Raw genomic sequence first — 25,426 nt, forward strand, 5'->3', positions numbered from 1 at the left:
ATATATTTATATTGTATCTTTGGGGTGGGGCTTGACCACTTTCAGTAGGTCACCACCTAGTTATTTGTATGTGGCTTTCTGCACTTGGGTGTGTTAAAATGTAATTATAAGAAATCACTGGGTTACCTACAACCCTGTATGGTGAATTCTAGCTGTATAAGGGCCCATTGACTGTGTATTGTCACCATACTGTCACCTCTCCTCAGTGGATGGTTTGTTTGCAAGGCTGGTTATGGATGGATCCCTGTCACCCATCACTGTACTGTCACCCGCCCGCAGCCCTGGAGCTCTGAGCCCATAAGCTCTGATCACAGTGTACACGACATTCTATATTCCAACTGCCATTTGCCAGCCCTGAGCCGCCCCCACCCGCGCCACAGCCACAGCCGTCTCTATGGCAACCAGAGACACCGGAACAGGAAGTTCATGGCAGATTAAGGCTTTGAATCCGTTAAAAGAAGGTTCCGAGCAGAGGAGGAGAGCGGTAAGGACTCGGAGTAATATATAACTATACGACAGTCGTGGCTGTACAATTCCTGCACAAATACCTGTGAGGTACGTCACACCTTCCCCCTCCATAGTCTGTATATATGTCTATCATCAGACCAGACATGCATAATACGATGGTCGGGCTCACTCGTGTGGTATTGCACCTGATATTTCTGGATTCAGTGGGGGGAATGGAGCAGGCAGAATCTGGCACAGTTGCCCATGGCAACCAATCAGTTTCTCTTCAGTTTGCTCAGTTAAGATTTGAATATGAAAGATAGAAGCTGATTGGTATCCATGGACAGCTGCTCCCGATTTAGTCTGTTCCAGTGTTGAAAAATCCCCCATAGTATCTTTTTGCAGAATTAGAGCAATCTCCGTGTTGGTTCAGGCTGATCTACAATATCCTGACCTTGGCATCTTGTGACCAATAAGTTCCCATCATCTGTGGATTCACACTAGAAGAGTTGGGGCACTTTATTTTCCCAACACACAGACATGACGATTTGCTTTGTATTACATTGGCACAATTCACACCCTTGCATTGCGGTGGTGTGCGCTGATTAAAGGTATGGCATGTTGAACTTTTTTTCAGTACAGCGTGGTGCAACACAGAACACTGCGCTGTGCCAAGTAAACTTTATCAAATGTCACTTATGACATTTTAGTAAAGTTCTAAAAAAAAAAAAAAAGCTGTCGCTTGCTATTGCACACTTGCTGGTGTGAACGGGCCCTGAAACATTTAATAAATCTATATAGGTAGAAATATGAATGTGTCTCATTTAACTACATTGTGAAATAAGAATTGCTTCAGTAATATCCTAATATTCCATGAAAGTGACAGTTTAATGTATATTTAAATCCCTGTTTTCTTTTTTCAATTTAAATATGGCAGAGAATGGCTACAACTCCCGATCATTATTATTTTTTTTTTTTACTATCTGTGTCATATTGGGGAGATTTCCCTTGTAGACGCAACAGGAGGTGAAAGAAAATGTCTCCAAAAGTCAGGGCTCTTAGTTGTCACCACAACAGGTGATTAGGTTGGAAGATTTCCCTGTGTCTCTGTTCTGAAGATTGCTCACAAAAAAAATGACAGACTCCGCTGGAAATCTGTGTTGTTGGTCTGGCTCATTGTACTCCGGCAAATCATTCTCAGTAAGGAATAATTGCTGCACTCCTCCAGGCTGCAGCATGAAACTTGTCAGAGGTGTCCCCTGCTGCTATCCAATAAACAAAAATAGTTGCTGTAGCCCAGAGTTCGGTGAATTATCTCCTATTCTGATCCTTTCTCATGGTTGTCTAACTATGCTGCCTGGTGAAATAATGAATGTCCTTTTTTATTTTTTTTTATGATCAGATGGCGCTGCCGACACTACCTTCAAATTGGCACAGTCGTAGCAGGGTCCTGGAGAAACAGATTGTGCACCACAGAGAGCAAGAAGCCCGTTTTCGTAATCAATGGGATACGGCCAATCGATATTTTAAACAGTCAGATGTGTGCAGCAGCAAACAAGCTCAGTGGAGTTCGCGTATTTCCTATGAGCAGAGGTAATGCATTTCACTTAACATTCCATACCCTCTAGTATACAAGATGTCAGGTCTAATAATACCAGTACTACTACAGTTCTTGCTGTATGGAATTGCTTATAAAGGGAGCATCCCTAAACCCGTCCATTGGTTAACAGGAAAACTCCCTAAGTTGGCCACACATGTTACAATCTTCTTATACAATCTCTTTAGTCTGCTTTAAGGGTGATCCCACGATGGTACGATAATCGGCAGGTGTATGGAAGGCGTGCGACCGTTTCTACCGTACGGTCGCACGTCTTTTGTCTTCTGAGCACGCTTGAAAACCTGCTTCAGGAACTAGAAAGTAACAGAAGGTTCCGAGTGACGTAGAAAGGAAGGTGGAGGGACAGGACCTGGCATAGGAGAGTGGCACGAGAGATAAAGACTGTATGCCGGAATGTTAATGTCTCTTTTTTTCAGTATGAACGCTTACCATCGTGAGAAACAGAAAGAAGAGAAAAGGAAGAATCTTGAGCGCCGCAGAGATGAGCTTCGTAAAATGTTACAGGAAGAGCGAGACATGTTGGAAGCCCAACTGAAGGAGCTTTCTCAGAATAGGGAACCTGACCTCAACAGCATGAGAGAACGAGCAGAGGGGCTGAGGTCTGCACGGGAGGAGCGCAGGAAACAGGTACACTAAAGAGGAATTGAGGTAAACCGATCATGAAGGAAATAAAGTGTCTACCATTGCTGACCACCTTTGGAAAATTCTAGTTGCCTGGCTGTTATGCTACTCCACTGGTTTGAAGGGTAAATTTGGGGTGGATAAAATATTACACATTCATATTCTCCCTGATGCTTTTGCATCCTTGTGACACTGGAGCTGAGAGGACCTCAGGCCACTGACTCAGAGTTGAAGCAAAAGGATCAACATAACAGGCATGCTGCTAGCAGTTTCAGAAGATGGGTCAACCGTGGGATTCTCCATGTTTCTCTCATGAAATGTTTCCTTTAAAGATCTGTTGGCACACTATGTTCATTTAGTTTATTCTCTTTTTTGCTGTTTTTTTACTTAAATCATATTTTATTCTTTTGCCACAAGCTTGCAGAGGAGCTCATGTATGATCAGTGGAAGAAGAACAATAGGAAACTACGTGAGGTAAACCTTATCTCATTTCATGGTTTTGATTATCCATACACACCATTGTTACTCCAGAATCATTTTATTTATTTCATCGACACTATAAACAAATTGAAAATGGACAATTGGCAATAAAAACTCTCCATGATAACACAAAATAGGAAAAGGAATCACCAGCACTCAGTAGAATAATCCAACATGTCCATTTATTGGACATAGACGTCACACAATCACAAGAGCCAACGTTTCGAGACCACGCAGGGTCTCTTCATCAGGGCATAAAGAGTGACTCTTTATGCCCTGAGGCATTTTATAGCAATTGTCTTGTATTAAAGGTTGTATAGCCCTATTATCGGGGTGAAGGTAGTTTTGATTTGTAATATAGAGCATGGTCCAATTGGGTTTAATGTACATGATTCTGAAGGTTGATAAGCTCCTCAATGTATTGGCTGAATGAATATTGCTTTCTCTAAAGGTGGAATCCAGTATACATAAGAAGTATGTGGTTGATGCTTGGGGAGACCAAGTAACAGAGAGAAATAAGGTAATTATTTGGCCCTTTCTTAGATAGACCTGTCCTACTATTAAGTATGTTAAATTATCTTTTGATTTTAATGATATAACACAGGAAAATGTGTAATAAAATGGACATTTAAATTTTAGAGTGTGAAAGGGTTATAATCTCTGTCTGTGTTTCATTGGAGATATTTGCTTTTGCTTCCTGCCCTGCAGACATAACAGGAAGTGAATGGAAATCACACACTATGAGGAAATTTCCACGTCACCAATTATATTGGTAATGATAATTAAAAGAGAACTAAAGCTAAAAAAAAAGGTTCTCTTTTGGATCACATGAGTATATTCACCAATCTACTGCTATGCTGACAGCACGGTGCTGCGCTGCAACCACTAAGGGTCCCGAGCACTAGAGGAATAGAGAGGGGAGGGGGATTCCCTGCAAGAAGTGAACACTGACAGTCACTGCTCTCTGCAGGGAGAAGTCCATGACCTGAGCGATCAGCGGTTACATGATCACTCAGCTCTCAATCTATAGTGTTGGGGTAACAGCTTCAGTGTCCCACGCCAGCTCTAGGTATTGGGAAGAGTACATTTTACTCTGCCAGTACTTCTCCTTTTAAAGTCTTAATTCCTCCTCACTTCCTATCACCAGGACAGGAACTGCGGGAGAATCTCCCCATAAAGGACACAGACAGAAATGCAAATCAGTCAGCTGTTTTAACACTTCCCACTCTATCAAAAGCTAATTTTAAAAAAATGTTTGGGTTTTGAGTCAGGATGTATAATATGGTTTGTAATCCATTTAGCTAAAGTAAGCATTTATTTTATAGGAAAAATTAGAAGAGGAAGAAGAGAAGAAGAGGTTTGAGAACCAATATGAACTTGCACGGCGTGAGGCTCTTGAGAATTTGAAAAGAGTAGAGGAGAGACGGCGCCAGACTGACAGGGAACAAGCTGAGGTCCTGCGGCAGCAAATGGAGGAGCTCAAACTGAGGGAACTGGAGGTAAGAAGAGCATCTTGTTAAAGAGTATGTCAAGGCAAAATACATGAAAACAAAACATTTAGCACTTGCCTGGAATACATACATGTATTCATTCATATACATTTCCACGTGTTTTCTCTCTTCACACACACCAAGTACAGAAACATAACAGCTGAAGTGCAAGAAATATAGTGAGTTCTTTCTTTCATCTCTGACATGACAACACAGCTCTGAATTCCTAAGCAGGTGGTGTCAGCCCTGCCTACTTAATTTTTTTTTATAACAGAGAACACAGAACTCATCTTCATAACCTATCCTCCTACATAAACAGAGCACAGGAAGTTATCAGCTCAAAAGATTTTTGGCAAAATCAACACCTATTTTTTGCATTGATGGAACAGATAAAACAATTTTAAAGGTACAGTATATTAAGCAGACCAAAAGGGAGCAAATAAGGACTGGTTCCCACCATGCATTCAGCGCACATTATTGCACATTGCAGTGCACCACATGCTAGGTGTGCTGGTGCTTTGCGCTGCCATTCCTTCTTAATGTCATTCCATGCACCTCCTGACAGGAATGTGTTCCGCTGCAATACACGTTACTACATGATGCGTGCACTATTTTTATTGTTTTTCACCACACGGCAGCCAAGCAAAAGCTAATGTTGTACCGTGCAATGCAAAAAACACCCAGCAGGAGGTGCATTGGGGTGCCATTATGAATGAATGGTAATGCAACACACCTAACATGCGGTGCATTGCATGCACTAAACGCATGGATACTGCACCCATAGCGCGACTCTGTGGTGGAAACCAGCCCTTAGAGAAGATCATTGTTAGGGGTTACATACATTTTGAATATACTTTAGGATTGTAACTTGTATTCTCTGCTTGTAGAGAGTACAATGCTGGATGTGTTGTAGGTGTGTTTGGAAGTGGATGGATGTGTGTGCGTGGCATTCATCTGTATTATGTTAATAGAAAGTTTGCATGGGGTTTCTAGTAACAACGTGTACACATGAACTGGAAGTAATTAGTGCTGGGTAAGCTATGTGTGACTGGGCTTCATTGGAGGGGTTGATTTCTCTAGAGCTTCGGGCACAGTTCTCACTGGATTCTATGTGACAGTATTTTTTTGTGATAATGAATCACAATGAATCCTCCAGAGTTTACATGTGCAATGTTATTACCGAGCCATATTAGACCTAATATGACAATGATTGCACGTATATGGACAATGCATGACTTTCTTGTCTGATTGTTATAATAGGTTGCCAAATCCTGACTTGTACATAACCATACTGGTGGATGTGATCATTAGGCCCCCTACGCAGACAGGATGGATCCTGTCTACGTCCAAGCACGGACACCCGCCCGAATTTCTGCTCGGGTGAGTGTACGGCCGCATACTCCCATAGAGAAGAACAGGCTGCTGCGTACAATCACGCACATCACCTGTTTTTCCCGGGAGCAGCCCGCTACGGCCGTGCACGCCACACGGATCTGTACGGGCCGACACTAAGCTGTGTGAATGAGGCCTTATTCCGATTTTTAGACAATATTTTTGAACACTCTGGCTTTTAGCCTTAACATTTGGCTACAAACAGTATGTGTATGATCAAACTGTTAAGAAATATTGGGAGTCCAAGGTGAATCTTGTGATCCACTTTCTTTTACAGGCTAAGTTTATTATTCAGACTTTGTTAGGTGTAATATGAATCATGGTCCGATCACAGTCCCCCCCCCCAGCTCCACTTATCTAAATCTGAGATTCTTCTCTCCACAGGCTTTACTGGTTCCAATGGCAAAAAATAATAATAAATGCACATTTTTTTGTGTGCATTAATTCTTTTTTATCCTAAAATGTGGAATGTCCCTTTAAAGTTTCATGTAAGCAAACAGCTACATACATTAAACTACTTTTTTGTGAGCGCTCTTACCCGAGGCAAAACGTGTTATTCTAATCATCCAGTATTGTAGTCCAAATATTCCTGCCACACGCTATACAAATCCTGACCATTTACTTTTCTCCATTGGAGTCAGTCGTACAGCTTGCTTAAGGCTGTGAATGGATGGTGAAGTAACAGCAGCTCCCTATTGAGGCCATCTCTGTGTTTTCTCCTCCAGTCAGTAAGTTCCATTTGTTAGATTCACAGTAATAGGAGAACTTAACTGCAGTTACCCTGTGGCTGTTAATGAGACGGCATCAGTTGCCCACAACTGTCCAGCTACTACAGTACATGAATAGTGTCAGAATCCTAAAAGTATGAAAACTAAAGCTGCACTACAGTCATGCAGTTGCTTGCAAAAGTATTTACCCCCTTGGCATTTTTGCTATTTTGTTGCATCTGGAATTAAAATTAATTTTTGGGGGGTTTGTAATATCATTTGATCTATACAACATGCCTACCACTTTGAAGATGCAAAACATTTGTTTTATTATGATACAAACAAGAAATAGGTTTAAAAAAAAACCCGAAAACTTGAGGGTGCACAACTATTTACCTCCCAAGTCAATACTTTGTAGAGCCACCTTTTTGCAGCAATTACAGCTGCAAGTCTCTTGGGGTATGTCTCTATAAGCTTGGCACATCTAGCCACTGGTACTTTTGTCCATTCTTCAAGGCAAAACTGCTTCAGCTCCTTCAGGTTGGATGAGTTTCGCTGGTGTACAGCAATTTTTATGTCATGCCACAGTTTGTCAATTGGATTGAGGGATTGAGGTCTGAGCTTTGAGTAGGCCATTCCAAGGCATTTAAATGTTTCCCCTTAAACCACTCAAGTGTTGTTTTAGCAATATGCTTAGGGTCAATGTCCTGCTGGAAGGTGAAACTCCGTCCCAGTCTCAATTTTTGGCACACTAAACCAGGTTTCCCTAAAGAATGTTCCTGTATTTAGCGCCATCCATCATTTCTTCAATTCAGATCAGTTTGCCAGTCCCTGCCGATGAACACCCCCGGCCCCCCCGCAGCATGATGCTGCCACCACCATGCTTCACTGTGGGAATGGTGTTCTCAGGTTGATGAGAGGTCTTGGGTTTGCCCCAGATATAGCGTTTTCCTTGAAGGCCAAAAAGCTAATTTTAGTCTCATCTGACCAGAGTACCGCCTTCCATATGTTCGGGGAGTGTCCTACATGCCTTTTGGCAAACATGTTTGTATATTTTTTTCTGTCCATTCTTCCATGAAGGCCAGCTCTGTGGAGTGTACGACTTAAAGCGGTCCTATGGACAGATACTTCAATCTCCGCTGTGGAGCTTTGCAGGTCCCACAGTGTTATCTTTGGTCTCTTTGTTGCTCTCCTTGCATGGTCCGTGAGTTTTGGTAGGCAGCCCTCTTGGCAGGTTTGTTGTGGTGTCATATTCTTTCCATTATTTAAAACATGGATTTAATGGTGCTCCGTTGGGGTACAAAGTTTCTGATATGTTTTTTTTTTTTTTTAACCCAGCCCTGATCTGTACGTATCTACAACTTTGCCCCTGACCTGTTTGGAGAGCTCCTTGGTCTTCATGGTGCTGCTTGCTTGGTGGTGCCCCTGGCTCAGTGGTGTTACAGACTTTGGGGCCTTTCAGAACAGATGTGTGTGTGTGTGTGTGTGTATATATACTCCGTTCATGTGACAGATTGCACACGGGTGGTCTTTATTTACAAACTATGTGACTTCTGAAAGCAATTGGTTGCACCAGATCTTATGTAGAGGCTTCATCCATTTATTTTTTATTATTTCTTAAAACAAGTTAATTTCTTGATTTCACTTCAACATTTGAGACTAATTTTGTGTAGGTCCATTACATGTAATCCACATAAAAATCCATTTTAATTCCAGGTGGTAATACTACAAAAAAGGAAAAATTCCAGGGGGGGTTAATACTTTTGCAAACCATCTGTATGTGAACATTTGGCATTCAGATTCTTTGGAAGGAGTTTAGCTTCTGGATAGCTGTGGATTTTATCCTGGTATTATTCTTGTGCAGCTGCCTACCCTGCTCGCTAAATCCCTAGACTTGATTAAGTAGTCCAGTGTGTTCTCCTGTAGCGCCTCCCTTATTTTTAGCCTGCCACACTCTTCCATACACACATTAAAGCAGGAAAGGGAGGTTGCACAGCACAGAATGCCATCACAAGAGGATGCACTTCTTGCGATATTTCAGAATCTGTCTGAAAGGGATTATATACATTCAGTTTAAAATAAAAATGGCAACGTCCTCTTCATTGTCCTCTAAGTTTGCTTGTAAGCATAAGGCATTGGTTCATTTATTTATTTTTGAACTCAGTCCTTCTTGTTCAGCATACTATTGTTGGCAAATCTTGCAGCAAGCGAGCCCATTCCTTTTACTTTGTTGTGTAGGAGACTGATGGAGGATAATCTGTGTCCTCTTACTATCAGGGTACAGTCTGCTGGTACCCCACCAGGTTCCTCTGAGACTGCCTCCAATTCTCAGGGAGAAATCTGCCCTTCTATGCCCACCCTGAGCTTTGTGTGACTATAAATCTTTCTTGGAGCTTTTCTATATTTACATTTATTTATTCATTACTGATATTAATATAGCGCCGTCAATTTACACAGCACTTACGCCACATGATGCCGGAGCTTTCTATGCAGTTCTTTGTGATCAGATTATTCGTTCTAATAAACTGTCTCAAAACAGCCTGCATTGTGTTTAAGGGGTAGCATATCAAATGCATATCTAACGTGCTCACTCACTGGCATCTTATTAGATAAAGCTTGCCATTCACTGAACAGCGTGGATGGATGAATCTCCCACTTCATCTGTTGAGCTCTGACAGCTGGCACCTGTTTTCTGCCAGAATACATCAACAGTGATGGCAGCTGATTGGCTGCAGTCCCTGTTCAGCCCAACATTTTCACCTGGCTCTTTGAACAAAAGTAGATTAACTGACTTTTGTTGAGTCAGTAGAGCCGCCCACTGTAAGAATTTTGTGCGATTCCTTTGAATCAGCCGAACTTCTGTATTGGCAGCCTTTGTAAGGTTATTTCAGACCTAGTTTGCCCTACTGTCTGGATAATATGTGATTTTTATTTTTATATATCTGACTTTCTGTTGAACACAACTATGAGTTTTTCACCAGTGGAGAACACTCTCTACAATAACTGTTTCAACTCGTGTTCAGTTGTAAGACGATTGCACTTTATTTATAGGCTCAGAAGCTGAAGAAGGAACAGGAGGATTTACTAAGACAGCAGTGGGAAGTGGAGAAGCTGCAGGAGGAGAGGAGGAAGAATGAGGAAAGACGTAAAAAAACAGAGCTTGGGTATGGAATAAACGAGTAGAAATGTATAGGAGTTTGTCAATGCAGAAGAAACTACTACTATTCACACATTCAGAATGGCTGATTCACCCAAATAAGCAGAGTCAGGTCATTGCTAACTATTGCAGTCAGAATCACTATACAGTCTCTAGGTTTCCTTTGATCATTCAACAGTCATTGCATGTCATTCACAAAATGCCTCTCCATCTGTGAATATATATTCTAGAATTGACAAGCTGGTATTCAGTTTACTTCATAGTGTGGTTGAAGTCAGGAAGTACAAAATGATTGGTACATATTCACACATAATGTTTTATGTGATGTATAAGACTAAATGCCGTAATAACTCTTTTTCATATGATATTCATTTCTTAGTCATTTCTTGAGTCGTCAGTATACAGCTCAGATGAAGAGGAGAGCCCAGATGGTACAAGAAGAACTGGTAAGACATACACTTTATATACTTCATTGGGGCTGAATGGGAAAAAAAAAACCAGATTCCTTTAGCCACGCTTCAAGGAATCTCCGACTGCTGCTATTGGATTTTGACAGCCGGCTGTCAAAATACCTGAAGAGTGCCTGAAAAGCATCTGATTGAAAGCAGGCACTGTTCGGATGACCCCCGCTTGGCTCGTTTGATTTTTCAAATGAATGTCAGATGGGAGCCGGCAGACAGGGCCACCCTCTGAGCGAATTTCGGCTGGTTCATCAAGTGTATAGCCAGCTTTAGAAAAGGAAAAGCTATACCTTTTTAGCTCTGTATTTTGCCTGTACAGCCAAGGACTGTGTAAGGCCTGAACCTAGCTTTTTAGCAAGCTGAGCGGAAATGACCTGCATTATAGAACTTACCGAGTATCTATGACACAGGTAGCAATAAGTTTATTGAGGCAGCTGGCTGCAGACCTCCGAGCCGCTAGCCCCGCAGACACTATAGAAGGGGTAGCCAAACTGCGGCCCTCCAGCTGTGGTGAAACTACAAATCCCATGCATCTCTCTCCGGGAGTCGTGGCTGTGAGAATCTTGCAATGCCTCATGGGATTTGAAGTTCCACCACAGCTGGAGGGCCGGAGTTTGGCTACCCCTGCACTATACAGAGCCCAAGCTACAGCTACACAGACTCTCAGTTGTGAGGATGGGGAACTTTTAATACTTTGGGTAACAAACTCTTGGATCTATGATGATTTTTTTTTCTTTGATGTGTATTTCCACTTTTGCAGCCAAATTGTGATAACACTTATTTTATATTTGTTACGTGTTGCCATTCCCATAACATAACCTATGCTATGTGAACGGGAACATGCTATTATGAAATAAATATTAAACATTACTGTTCCTTCTAATTTGCTGAAACCTCCTATAAAAATCTTACTTAGCTGACCCTTTTATTAGGGGAAGGCTGGGTAGTCATGTTTAACATAATTAACTCTATCTGTACTGTGCTGGCTGTTCTTGTTATCAGAGATGTGTGCCTGTGTCTAACAAAGGGTTAGAAATGTCAAGCCAGGGTAGCACATTGTATGGTAATGTACTTTTAAAAAAAACAACTGTTCCTAAAGCCAAGGGGTATACACGGTTATATTTTCTTTGTTTAGCTTGCAGGTTGAAGGAAGAAAATATAACCGATTTCTCCATCAATGCTTACGAGCATGGATGGAGGAATCCCCTGCTTTGATTAGCTAATAAAGGGATGCCAGGTGGAAGGGTGCTGACAGGGGCACCCACTGTGCACATTTTGGCCTGTTCAGCCCTATAGTGTATTGTTCAGTCAGTTATTCTGAACAATACAAGCTACCTATAGAGTCCTTGGTGTAATCCTGCTGTAAAGAAACAACTAGAAAGGTAAAAATATTTTGTAAATTATTTGTATATATGCTGTATGAACGGGAACACTGCATAACTTAATGGGGTATGTAAAATAGTGGGTGTTTCTTAACTTTGACTGTAAAAATGGAAATACACTTTAAAATACTAATCAAAATAGTATAAATAATGCATGGAATATTCGCTTTACTTCTCGTTTGTATGTTTTGTACTGTGACCATTCCTCTGATTGGAGCATTTGTGGTGTCTTTGCAGGAAATGGACATGAAGATCCTCTCTGCTCTGATAAGTAAGGAGGATGAAGAACAACGTCTGCGCTCTGCTAGAAGGGAGCAAGCTGCCGCTGATGCAGCATGGATGAAAGGTGTTATCGAGGAGCAGCTTCGTCTGGAGAGACAGAGGGAGGCAGAAATAGATACCATGTTTAGGTGAGTTTACACAATTCCTTTTCACAATCGGAAAATGCAAACACTGGCTTTTAATTTTGCAAAATGATTATACCCAGCAGTAAAATTAGGAATGGTACATTGGTCTTTAGTGTGAAAAAATGATCTCATCCAAATATCGCCCCCCCACCTTCACACTAAACCCCCATAACCCCTAAAATTAAGGCTTATCCCTGATCTTAAAGGGGTTCTAAACCCTCCCGTTTTTTTGCCTATATCTACTGCTATCAAGCAGTAGATATAGGCAAAAAATTAAAAAACGCTTTAACAGCGCTTAACACTTACCTTGTTTCGGCTGCGTGCTCCCGTCCGATAAAACAAAACTGCTCCAGCGGTGCGGCCGCAAAGCATCTTGGGGCGGGCGCATGCGCGGTTTGGATTCTCGGCCGGGAGACGAGCAGAGACGCAAGGTAAGTCTATGGACACGTGCACCCGCATGCACACGCCGCTGGATCGGAAGTGCCTGCAGGGACAGAGCAGTCAGCGCTGGATCTGGAGGGACAGATGAAAACATGGGGAAAGAAGAGGAAGATCGGTTTAAGAGATCATTTAAGGCAAGTGCTAACATAAACAGGGGGGGAGGGAAAAGATTTATCCTTTAATGTCACTTCAAGCCTTAACTCATCAAATGCTTCAGATGTGAATTTACATTCATTTTTGATGTGATGACATAGGGTTTCTATTAGGGATGCGCAGATATCATTTTTTCAAAACCAAGTACTGTTCCTCAAGTACTCGCCGATACCAATTAACAAAACTATTTTTTAAAGTGACGTGTGACATTTTTCTAAAACTATACAGGCTAATGATTTTAGGACAGTGGCAGAGCATCAGGGCCCAGTCATAGCTGCAACCGCTGTGACCCTGGTAGTTCTGCAACTGATGCCAAGCTAGAGGGACTACAAATCCCAGCAATACATTATACAGCAATGCAGAATACCATCAGCTATAGAGGACAACAAATCCCAGCAATCCATTATACAGTAAAGCAGATTAATATGAAGCTACATACTCTGTGTTGCACACCAGGGCTGTGCGGAGTCTCGGGAGGCTGTAACGGTCTCGCCAGGGCTATAACTGGGTCTCAGGAGCCTGTGAGGAGTCTCACTAGGACTGTGTGCAGGTCTCCCCAGGGCTGTAACAGGGTCTTGGGAGGCTATGAGGTATCTGAACCAGGGCTGCACGGGGTACGCTTTTGGGTCTCGCCAGGACTGCATTCAGTTGTCGCCAGGGCTGCATGTGGGTCTAACCAGGGCTGTGTTCGCTGTAGAGCTGCAACAGTTAAATCGATTTAGTCGATTAAAATCGACGATGGAAAACGCTGTCAACGTTTTCCGTCGTCGATTCGTCGGCTATCGATTAGCCTGTTCGGGGCTCCACACACGGCCTGACTAGTCTCTGGATTTGTAAATATACATATAAATTAACTTAATTAGTTTATTTTAGTCATTTACATATGAACTGGTTGAATTAAAAAAAACATTTAGAAAGTGCTGCCAATAAATGCATACCAGTAGATGCCTTACTAGTGCCCAACTGGTGTTTGTGTTGTTGCCATGATGGTAACATGGAGGCTGACGTTGCTGACCACTCCTTCTGAAAATGCTAGTTGCTTGGCTATATGCATACTTGTTCCAGATCAGTGACTCAAACTTTTAAGGCCAGAGTGTTAGCATAACGGCCAGTCAACTAGCATTTTCAGATGATCAGAAGTGGCAGCCTTTGCCTCACATGACTTCTCACATATTTTAAAGGTGTCTGCTGACTTCCAATTTCTCCAACACTATTCTAATGCTTGTTACACATTCCAGTTCTGAATCTCTTCCAAATTCACTAACAACTATATAGTTCATGGGCCTGCCTGATAGGATAGCAAATAAAAAGATTACTTGGACAAGCCCCAGCACTGTATAGTTGATGGTAAATCTAATGACGATCACACAATCCCCATCCTAACACAAAGACAATGCAGAAGCCTTATGTCATATGAAATCAGTTCACACCAATGCTCTGTGTTGTGTGTGCTGGAAAAAAATAAGAATTGGTAGAATTTTTGCACTGTGCAGCGCGTTCTGACGTATTCCAAAGACTCGCAGTGTAAGACAAAAGCATTACGTTTAAAAAAGGTCATGAAAAGTCACCGCAACATGTGTTAGGAATGTATTGTGGCACAATGCAAGTCAAATGCTAACATACACACAATTATGTGGACGAGTTCTGAATGTTTGCCACCTTGATATAGTAACAAACTCTCCTACATTGGGTTAACTGATTAGAAAAGCGGCCTTTGCCCACTTCTGTGGTCTTTAAGTAAATGACAGTTCCTCAGGCATGCATTTCATATATGATAGTCACGGCAATAAAAACTATCCCCTAACAATGAACGCAGTGCAAGGCATGCTCAAGCAGCTGTGACCACCTCAATCCATGTACAAGCTCTGATGACACCTCATGCTGTCTGCACTGTACTCACTGTTAAATATGGCTCTAATGACATTTAAGTATCAGTGATTAATGTCCAATGCTGGCTTTGTTACGGCAGTAACACATATTCAGCCTTTTTGTTATTTATGCTTCAGACCATATAATTAACCAAAAAAGGTCACTTAGGTGACATGCAATATATAAAAAAAACAAAAAACTTTATTTCAAACCTGCACCAGAAGTTAACATTTAGGGGTTATTCACAAAAGGGTGAAGCGTTTGGAGAAGACAGGAGAAGTGAACAATCTAGGACAGTGGTGGCGAACCTTGGCACTCCAGCTGTGCCAAACTACATATCCCAACATGCATCTGCCTCTGGGAGTTATGTCTGTGGCTGCCAGAGCCTTGCAATGCCTCATGGGACTTGTAGTTCCAAAACAGCTGGAGTGCCAAGGTTCGCCATCACTGATCTAGGACAATATAACTGAATTGGAAAAATTCTCCAGTTCTACTCACTTTCCAGTTCAGCTCTGTTGTCATAGATTGGTAACTTCTCCGGCCTTCTCCAAACTCTTCACCCTTTTGTGAATAAGCCCGTTAGTGAATAGAAGCTTGATTGGTGGCTGTGGGATCTAAGCTAAAGCTGGCCATAGATTGGCAGATATATCTTCAACAACGACAGATGGGGGTGATCTCCAGAGAGAAAAACAATTTGAAGAGGTGCTGGAATTTCAGTGCCTATTCAAATGCGTTGAAATCTTCTAATGCCGTTACTGGATCTGGTAAGGCAGCTCTCAAACACAGGACTCCCTAGAGGGAAACTCGGAATCAACAGTCAGGCTTTAAAGGAGAACTATGGGGTTAAGTCTTTTCCCCATAGTTCTCCTAAGGGTAACGGGAGGACACAAACTAGCGTCCTCCCGTCACCCTAAGCTCAGTATACCGCCAGCTACAGCTCGCGGTATACTGAGACGCTGAAGCGGATCCCGACTATGTCTGGATCTGCCCAGCTGCGTGAGTGATAGCTGGCTCTGCCCATCTAGAGGCAGAGCCAGCTGTGCCCGCCCCTCCCCCGTCCGTTCCGCCAGTCAGCGCTGGCGGATCGGAGCGGGGGGAATCCAGCCCCTCCCCTGTCACGGCAGAGAGCCGTGACAGGATCGAGAGGTGAGCGAACGCCGGTATGTGTTCGCTCACCTCCCGATCTACTGAGCCGACCTGTGACAGTCTCATTGTCACAGGTCGGCTAGAACTATGAGGTGAGTGAAAAGCACTCGCCTCATAGTTCTCCTTTTAAACGCTGCTGTTGAGTCTTGTTAGAAAACAATGGCTTTATAAGGGTTCATTCACATGCATCTGTATGGTGTGCACGCCCATGCAGAGACCTGCTCCTGGGAGGGACAGGTGCTGCATGTAATTGCATGCAACCGTCTGTACCTCCCTATGGGCTGCACATGGCTACATGCCGACCCAAACCTGCACACTGTCTGCATCTAAGTGTGGGCACCTGGACCTACAGGGATATACAGATCCTGGTCAGTGTGTAGGTACAGGTGGCTGTGTGCATTTACACGCAGCACTTGACCCTCCTGGGAGCAGGTCTCTGCATGGACATACATGCCGTATACATGTGCATACCTGTGTGAATAAGTATGTTTTGTGTGTCTGCTAACACTGTTTACTTTGCAGAGAAGAAGCTAGACAAGTGTGGGAGAAAAGAGAGGCTGAATGGGAGCGGGAGCGGAATGCAAGGAACCGACTCATGAAAGAGGTAACTGAAGCCATGGATTATGTTGTTTACTACAGGATAGTATATATTACTAGCTACTCTTCATCATAGACAAGTGTTTATTTTGCAGCTGTAAAATGGGAGGTTATTCTTCCTGAAGTTTAGAAAGTTTGATTCCAGTTTTTAAGACAAGTATAATTGTATAGCAGCCTTAGACATCACTTTGACATAATGGCCAAAGCAGTAAACAAAGACATACATTCCCAGATTACAGAGAGGTGTAACTACATATGTATCTCCACATTCTAGAGATCCTTGACTCTCTAACCTCCCTCTAAAGCTGAACACCAAGCTGATATAAAAGACACAAGTAAATGTACAGTGCTGTATTCATTAAAACAGACTTAAATGTATATATTTAATACAAGCAGTGGAAGTACCTGAATTTAAGTTGGTATTAGCCTCTTGCAGTCCTTGCACAGCAGAACAGCTTCTTCTTTCACGGTCCAGTCACAGGTTGGGTGTGTGGGGAAGTTAGGAGGGGGTTGGGGGACTGTAAGTGTCACTGAACTGCAGCAGAAACAAATTGGGTCCCTTCCCCTGTCAGACAGGACTGTGGTGTGGCAGAACTGTGTAAATCTAAACACGTATAGCCAGAAATACAAATGGCAAATACAACAGCTCCCATATATATTTCATCTGTGTATTGATCTGTTTTCCTGGAGTATTAAATATGATTCCACTACAACAGCTGTTTTCTAAAACAGTAACTGACCCCACAGCATACTAACTGCATTCATAGTAAGAAGATATTATTCAAACTGATTTGTTAAATAGCTGGCAATTGAAATCACTTAGCTAGAATGCACTGGCCCATCTCTGCTGCTGGGCACAAGCAGTCATATGGTTCACTATGGCTATAGTAAGAGTAACCCTCTATTTTTTCCTTTTCCCAGGTTCTACATGGGAGACAGTTACAGATTGAGGAGCAGATAGAGCAGAATAGACGTGCTCAGAGGGAATCCTTAATGTCTCGTGAAGAGCTTATCAGAGAGTTGGAAGAAGTCAAACAGTTGACCTCTAGAGACAAGAAAGCGGAGGAAGAGCAGAAGACTGCACGTAGATTGGAACTGGAGACACAGGTAACCTGAAGTATATGTTTAAACCATGACGAGTACAGAAAAATACCTGTTGATGTGCCAAACAAGTGTGCTCCTGACAGTGCAGTGCCTCTGCTGCACTGAAACCCTAATCAGTATTGTCATCCCTGCCTGCTGGATTACAGAACACCTCCTAGCCCCGCAGTTCTCTGTTCCCCTCCACATGCATATATTGGTCTCTTTCCCAGCAAAACAAAGCTGCTGCTGACTCCCAAGAGCCCAACCGTGTATATAGGGAATAGGCTCTCGAGATGTAGTTGTGGGTGCATACTTACGTCAGTAGGAACTGAGCTCCCAGCTTTTGCAAGGGCAGCTGTTTCTTGCCATAGGAACAAAAGAAAAGAAAAAATGATGGGACATAATCTAGAGGAGAGGAGGGAGAGTGAAGGCTAAATTTGGGCATTTCCCTGACCTACATTATAACTGTATCTCGAATCTCTTTTGGAGATCTAACTGGGGAAGGGGAGGAGGCATACATGGTCAGATCTGACACAGAGAATGGCAGATTGAAAGAGTTGCCATTTCTGCACTGATGTGATCTCTGCCACAATCTTTGGACAATTTTCTTTTGTGGTACATAGGCAGTATGAAGATCTGTCCCTTTCCTGTAAAGAAAAGGGAAACATTGGCTATCGGGAGCTGGTGTTTATTAGAGGTCAGATGACCTCTGACATTGCGATGACTTTGGATTGGAAAGGAAATAGTTGTTTTGAGTTCTTTGTGCCCACTACCTGCTAAATTACATTTTGTAGATTTCTGAACATCGCATGAAAGAAATGGAGGAGATTCTACGCCAGGAAGAGGAGGAACAAGAGGAGAAGTTAGCAGAAAAAGAAGATGATGATTTAGTAGAACAAGAGGCAGAAATCATGACACAAAGAGGTTATCAGAAAAAGGTAACTGGTCTTCTAACATCAGCTGTCTGCTTTGTACACAATATTAATGGGGGGAAGTTTCTACCAGCCTGTGGTGATGGAAAAACAAATGTGAAATCCAGATCTTGAAATACGACCACTAAAATGACCATAGCTGCATACTGCCCACTCTTATCTTCTTTGCCAGTGTTCTCTGAAAAGGATTATAGCGATGGCAAATAAGCTGCTGCTAAGAATTCGTTTGTCCTTGACTTATGAAACACTGTAACCAAATGTATTATATATAATTTTTGGAGACCTATATCTTTTGGTGCTATTTAATAACCCCTTTTTATTTTTTTACTATATTAAAGGAAAAAAGTCCAAAATACTGAAAACAATTAAAAAAATAAATAATTTTCCTTACTTTCTGTTCTAAAACATGGCAACGTGACCTTGGGACAGCGCTATCACCGGAGGCTTGGTGCCAAATCTGGTCTTCCATGGCCACATGTACCATCAATGTGACCTCACTCGAGACCGCTTTCAGATCTCTTACAAGATATGGCTATAAACCTCAGAAAATCATCCAAAATACTTACAGGAGACACATTTTTGGTGTGTAAACAATAGTTACCTCTTCTGTGGTGTACCCCATGGCTGAATCACCACTCTGTCCGTTAATATCACTATTTTTATTTACACTGGATAGTACAGCTTCAATACGAGAGCTACAGCCCTAAAACATGACAAAGCTAGTTTCGTCTATACGCCCCTCTCTGCATGGCTGCCAGATCTATGTAAATTTCTTATTAGAATCCTGAAGAACACTCGTCAATTTTTCATTTAGACAGAAAAAATCCAGTATCTGGTACCTTCCAGAGTAGCCCATCTCCATCCTACGCACTCGGCCACCTGCTTTTGGGAATGTTCGACCCAGGGTGACGTTCTCCATACATAGTGGACATGCTCCATGCTTACTAGATTTTGAACTAAAGTATTCCGCCTACTGAGCACTTTATTTTCTATACCAACCATAACAGGGACCCATGGTTGTCCCTTTTACATCTCAAACCCTTGAACCTCACTAGAAACCAACACCACTTGACTACCTATGTAATGCTGGCAGCTAAGCAGGCTATCGCCTCCGCTTGGAAAAAGCAATTTGTACCATTTGATGAAGTAAACGGCCGTTGGATTTTTTTTCTGTCTAAATGAAAAATTGACGAGTATTCTTCAGGATACTAATAATAAATTTACATAGATCTGGCAGCCATGCAGAGAGGGGCGTATAGACGAAACTAGCTTTGTCATGTTTTAGGGCCGTTGCTCTTGTATTGAAGCTGTACTACTCGGTGTAAATAAAAATAGTGATATTAAAGGGCAAAGTGGTGATTCAGCAATGGGGTGCACCACAGAAGAGGTAACTATTTACACACCCAAAATTTGGCTCCTGTAAGTATTTTCGATGATTTTCTGAGGTTTATAGCCATATACAGTTCATAGCTTCAGTGTTAATGGTTTTAGGATTAATATATAAAAAAGGAGCAGGTAGAATGGCCACTGGGTGACCATTATTTTCCCCTGTGGGTAAGAAAGTAAAATCTAACCTTTGAATAGCTGCTATTTCCTCTGTCCAACATTTCTGAAGGTGTCCCAGTGTGTACTGTGTATTGATGGCTGAGGATTGTGATGTATTTCATCTCTTGTTTTCTGTTCTGCAGGTGTTTGGTCGCCCCAGACCTGCCTGGTCTTGACAGCAGTAAACTCGGAGCTTGACAGATCAACCATCTCAGTTGTTTGAGACCAGGAAAAAAAACACACAGCTGTATTTTTGTTACAGGATTTCTTTGTAAATTGCTTTTCATTTGACTGTACATAGGTTTTAATAATGTGTGTATCTGTTTGTGAATTATAAAATATCTTATATGAGGGATATTTTTTTTACTACTTGTCTTCCTTATCAAACAATACATTTGCACTTTCAAGGGCTAGGGACACCCAGGCTGATTTCAGTAGCACATTTGCAATACTACAAATAAATGAATGCATCAATTGCACTAGTAGAACGCAGTCTAAAGAATGTTTCCTTTACTGGCTTGAGTAATTACCTAAAGTAAAGAAACCACAGACGAGTATCTGTAGGGGCCCCAAGGGTCACGTTTTGGAGGAGTGGTGGGACTAAAGTCCTGAAGCTGGTGTTGAGCTGTAAACATGTAGGTCATGTCAGTTATTGATATAATACTAGTTGTCCTATAAAACCTGAAGTCTTTCAAATTGCCCTGGTTCTGGATACCACTGTTCTATGTTTTTCACATAGAGGCACATCATTTGTTTTTGCACATTACTTGAATTACATTTTTATTTCTCTTTTTACTGTAATGATTTCTATAAATGTATTTGTTAAACATGTTTGTATTTCTCTTCCGTTACTTGAAGCACACAGCGGACATCTTTAAATCTTGACCATTGGGTTATATAGTACAGTGGCTTAGTGGTTGGCACTTCTTCTTTGCAGCACTGGGGGTCCCTGGTTCAAATCCTGGTCAGGACACTCTTTGCAAGGAGTTTGCATGTTCTCCTTGTGCTTACATGGGTTTCCTCCGGGTACTCTTATTTCCTCCCACACTCCAAAGACATGCTGGTAGGTTAATTGTCTAAATTGTCCCTGTATGCATATGAGATGAGATAAGATTGTAAACTCCTCGAGGGCAGGGACTGATGTGAATGTGCATGCTTAAATTGTCAGCGCTATATAAATAGTGGGGCTTCAGGAGTAGGACACGGGGCACAAAAACACAGGTTAGGGGCAGCCTCTGACAGTAGCCAGACCCTCCATCTGCTAGAGGCAGCACAGTTTTTTTTGCATAGTTTAACTACCTCCCGGCCAGCCGCTGTGTATACACGGCCTAACGGACCTAAGCGCTCTGCTTGGAATCATTTAATTATTGTTTTGTCCGTCTTCATACAACATCTGAGCTTGGTGACAAGCTGGATAATATAGATCCTTGTAATCCCCCCAGCTTAGCCATCAACACTTGTGGAATGCCATTTGCAAATAGAAGCCCATCTTTGAGGCTGTTGCCAGTAGATTTGATGCTGTAGATGGTTCGCAGTTGGGGGATCCATGGATTGTCTACTGACTTTCTGATGTGGCCACAGGCCAGGAGTATTTGCACAGTGGGAGGCAGGTGGGTGTGTATTCGTCTAAGTTTGTGGGTCCACTCACGAGCAAGGGAGCTATTTTGTTATGAGAAAATTGTAGTGTCCACATACCTTGGGAAAAAGTAGAATAGTATCCTCTTGTATTCATGGTCACTGGAAAATTACCCTTTAAACTGGTCATTGGGACACTAGCTCCTTTCATTTTTGGTTAGTAGAAAGAGCAATGCCCACTTACATTGGTTTACTGGGTAAAAAAGACCCCTTTACATTGGGGGTCATTAGGAGGAAGATTTACCATGTTGGTCCTTGAACGTAATGCCCATTTTGTACAGCTAAAAAAAAGTTTTTGGCAGTGATTACTTATCTGGGAGACGAGACGTTCCTCTGTCCTGCACTGTTGGTTCTAACAAGCCAATTCCAATTGAAGGACAGCCCTGAAGAATTCTGAGACGTAGAGTTATGCTGCTGCCTGCAGGAGAAATGAACACTAGGCAAACACTTTAAGGACATAACCCCTCTAGAGCTGCAGCTAACGATTATTTTCAAAATCGATTAGTTAGTCGATTATTAAGTGCGGTTAATCGGATAAATTAAAAAATACATTTTTAAAAATGGATTCAGTGATGTACTAGTTTGTATTGAGATTGCAGGCCATCACAGGAGCAAGCCTGGAGCGGTGGAAGTAAAAAAAAAAGAAAAAAGTGCAGAATGCCACCAGCTATAGAGGAATACAACAAATCCCAGCAATAGTACTTTATAGCTGGCGGTATTCTGCATCGCGCTGTATAATGTAGTATTGCTAGATGTTGTAGTCCTCTATAGCGAGGGGTATTTGGCATTGCACCACTGTACAATGTATTATTGCTGGGGTTTGTTGTACTCCTCTATAGCTCAGGGTATTCTGCATTGCACCACAGTATAATGTATTTTTCCTTGATTTGTAGTCCTCTATACAGCGCAATGCAGAATACCACCAGCTATATAGGAATACAACAAATCCCAGCAATACATTATACATACAGTGTATAATGTATTGCTGTGATCTGTATTCCTATGTATAATATACAGCACAATGTACCATCAGCTATAGAGGAATACAAATCACAGCAATACATTATAGAGCATGTGGGGGTTCCAGCAACTTGTTTCTGAGATCGATCCTGTCTATCTGTTGCTGTCATCCGCCCACACCTGCTCCTCCTTACTTCTCCCCACGTCCCTGTGCCGATCGTGAATTTGGGAGGGCGATGAGCGTGAGGCGGGGAGGAGGTGCGGCGTGTTGAGCGTGGCTGCGGGCGGATCTGGCAGCGGTGAGGTGGGGAGGAGGTGTGGCGCGCAGCGTGTGTGGAGCCGTGAACAGGGCCAACCAATCGGAAGCAGATTAATCGATGATTGAAAAAGTTGACAACTTTTTCAATCATCAATTATAATCGATTATGTCGATTAGTTGTTGCAGCCCTAAACCCCTCCACGTCACACTTGCTAGTTTTGCTTAGTTTCCTCAGGAGAATAGATGTCTTCTTCTCTTCTGGTTTATTATTTTTATTTTGTTTCTTCATTGCAGTTTCTGCTCCCAAGAGCTGCTAGTTGATTCATACCGGATGTTTTTAAATCTTGGGAGACTCTCCAGCTAGGGGACAAAGCAGAGATTCATGCCTGATAAGTTACATAGTATTTGAGGTTTGAATAAAGACAGTCCATCAAGTTAAATCCTTGAAGGTTCTCTAGTTGCCATGAACCAGGTCATTTCTGTTCTTGGTACTTATGCTTCGTCCTGTGTTCCTGTCTTTATCATTTAATGGTCAGGCCAGTATTACCTGGGCATTCCTTTTGTTGTGTTGAACAGGGCCATGGGGTCGTGAGTAAAACATTTTTTATTTACCTCATGTTTTATAAGGTTAGGTGTTTTCCCTCCTTTTTTATTTGCTTGGACTGTGTGCTTGTAGACTCCCATTTGGCTAAATGCTTTTATGTGGAGTTTGACTGATTTTATAAGAGGCCAAGACTTCGATTTGATAACGCACTTGTTTTTATCTACTGTGCAGCATGTGCGAGCATGTACAGTCCGTTTTTCTTGTTTCCTCAGAATAGTGCAGTTCGTTTCTATGAGCGGTGAAGGTGGACAGAGCAGATTCCAATCTGCTTCCTTTGTTTCTTACTTGCCCTCAATTTTGTGTTGCGTATTGGGGAGAACAGAGAATAAGTGTGTTTTATTATTACACAGCCATTGTTCAAATATTCTGTTGTCTGTAGCAGGTGGTTGTGGTACCTCATGTGTTTTTCCTCACTTCGGTTGTGGCCGTGAGGATTATTGAGTCTAAAAATCAGAATTGTCTGAACAGACAGTCATTAGCAGGGCACTGCGTGAAAGTGATTTTTTTTTTTTCCTTTCCTACCCGTGTGTTACTCCTGCTTTTATTCAGAAACTTGTGACTTTTGTGAATTTTTATAATGGTGTCACTGATGTTTCTGGTTCTTCTGTCACAAGTGGGACCTGTACAGTACAAGGCCTCCGAGGTGTTGCTATTGCTTGTCACAAACACTTTACCATATCATTGATGCAATAGCTGGGCTGTGGCAGATTCACTCAGCCTAAGAAACTAATGGTTGCTTTCTTAAAGGAGAACTATGGGGTCAGTGTTTTTCCCCATAGTTCTCCTTAGGGTAACGGGAGGACACAAACTAGCGTCCTCCTGTTACCCTAAGCTCAGTATACCGCGAGCTACAGCTCGCGGTATACTGAGACGCCGCACCTGGAGCGGATCCCGACTTAGATGACGGGATCCGCCCAGCTGCGTGAGTGACAGCTGGCTCTGCCTACCTAGAGGCAGAGCCAGCTGTACCCTCCCCCGTCCGTTCCGCCAGTCAGCGCTGGCAGAGCGGGGAGAGGGGAATCCAGCCCCTCCCCCTGTCACGGCAGAGAGCTGTGACAGGATCGAGAGGTGAGGGAACCCGGTATGTGTTCGCTCACCTCCCGATCTACTGAGCCGACCTGTGACAGTCTCATTGTCACAGGTCGGCTAAGAACTATGAGGTGAGTGGAAATCACTCATGTCCTAGTTCTCCTTTTTAATTTGAAGCTTTGCATTTCCATTTAAAATGAGAGGATTTTGCTGTTATTTCTACCTTTTGCGATTTCTAGTCTAGGTTCACATAAACCTGAGCGTGTCTGCAAGGTATTTATTTTTCCTCTTCTTCATCCTATTTTTGTTAGGTTTTTAGATAAGGATTGGGAAATTCCAGATGAACAATTTCTGGTTCCGAGATGCTTTTCCTTTTCCGAAGGATTTTGTTTTAAAAAATGGTCTATTCCTCCTGAAATTGCTCCAATTTATCATCTTAATGAGGCCTTTACTATTCCTATTGATGGCGCTCCTTCATTTAAGGATCCTACGGACAAAAGAAAATTACCTGGTTCAGCTCTTTAACCATTATTGGCTGCAGTCCTTATTTCCCAGACTGGCTACTTGGACAAAATCTTTAAATACAGAACAAGTGACTGCTGGAGTTGATCCACATTTTATTGCTTGTGTGGATCAGATGACTGTTCCTTCTCACTTAAATTGTTTCTTGCTGCTTGTCGTCTGTTGTCCAGTGTGTGTGTGGTCGTCGTGTCCCCCCCCCAATTCAGATACACAGAGCTAGCTGGTTTAAGTGCTGGGCATCGGAACCCCAATACAAAAAAGGGACATTTACCCTACGTACAAGGTCATCTTTATGAAGCTATCTTGGATTGGAATATTAAAAAGCTACTAGAGGTAAAAGTGAACATTTATCTCAGATGCGGAAAAACGGGGATCTGCGTCGTAAGCCTACTCCTTTTCCGTCTTTTATACGTTTCTTTAGTTCCCAGTTTTAAAAGACGTCTTACACTTTCAAACGTTCGGAACCTCTAGAAGTCCTTGGCAACAAAA

The 25,426-nt window shown here is 42.4% G+C and overlaps 1 protein-coding gene across 1 annotated transcript; it reads left to right on the top strand.

The window, feature by feature from the left end:
* The first annotated feature begins 421 nt into the window (after positions 1 to 421).
* Positions 422 to 20,272, top strand: TCHP (trichoplein keratin filament binding). The gene is made up of 13 exons (XM_018560662.1): positions 422 to 484; positions 1,850 to 2,040; positions 2,482 to 2,692; positions 3,104 to 3,160; positions 3,618 to 3,686; positions 4,492 to 4,665; positions 9,807 to 9,919; positions 10,292 to 10,358; positions 11,993 to 12,165; positions 16,294 to 16,375; positions 17,290 to 17,475; positions 18,246 to 18,389; positions 20,072 to 20,272. The coding sequence occupies exons 2-13, from the start codon at positions 1,850 to 1,852 to the stop codon at positions 20,102 to 20,104; spliced, it is 1,500 nt and encodes a 499-aa protein (XP_018416164.1). The 5' UTR covers positions 422 to 484; the 3' UTR covers positions 20,105 to 20,272.
* The last annotated feature ends 5,154 nt before the right edge of the window (positions 20,273 to 25,426 follow it).

Source organism: Nanorana parkeri, unplaced genomic scaffold (genome assembly GCF_000935625.1).
Source record: "Nanorana parkeri isolate BGI_ZX_2015 unplaced genomic scaffold, ASM93562v1 scaffold18, whole genome shotgun sequence".
Classification (NCBI taxonomy): Eukaryota; Metazoa; Chordata; class Amphibia; order Anura; family Dicroglossidae; genus Nanorana; species Nanorana parkeri.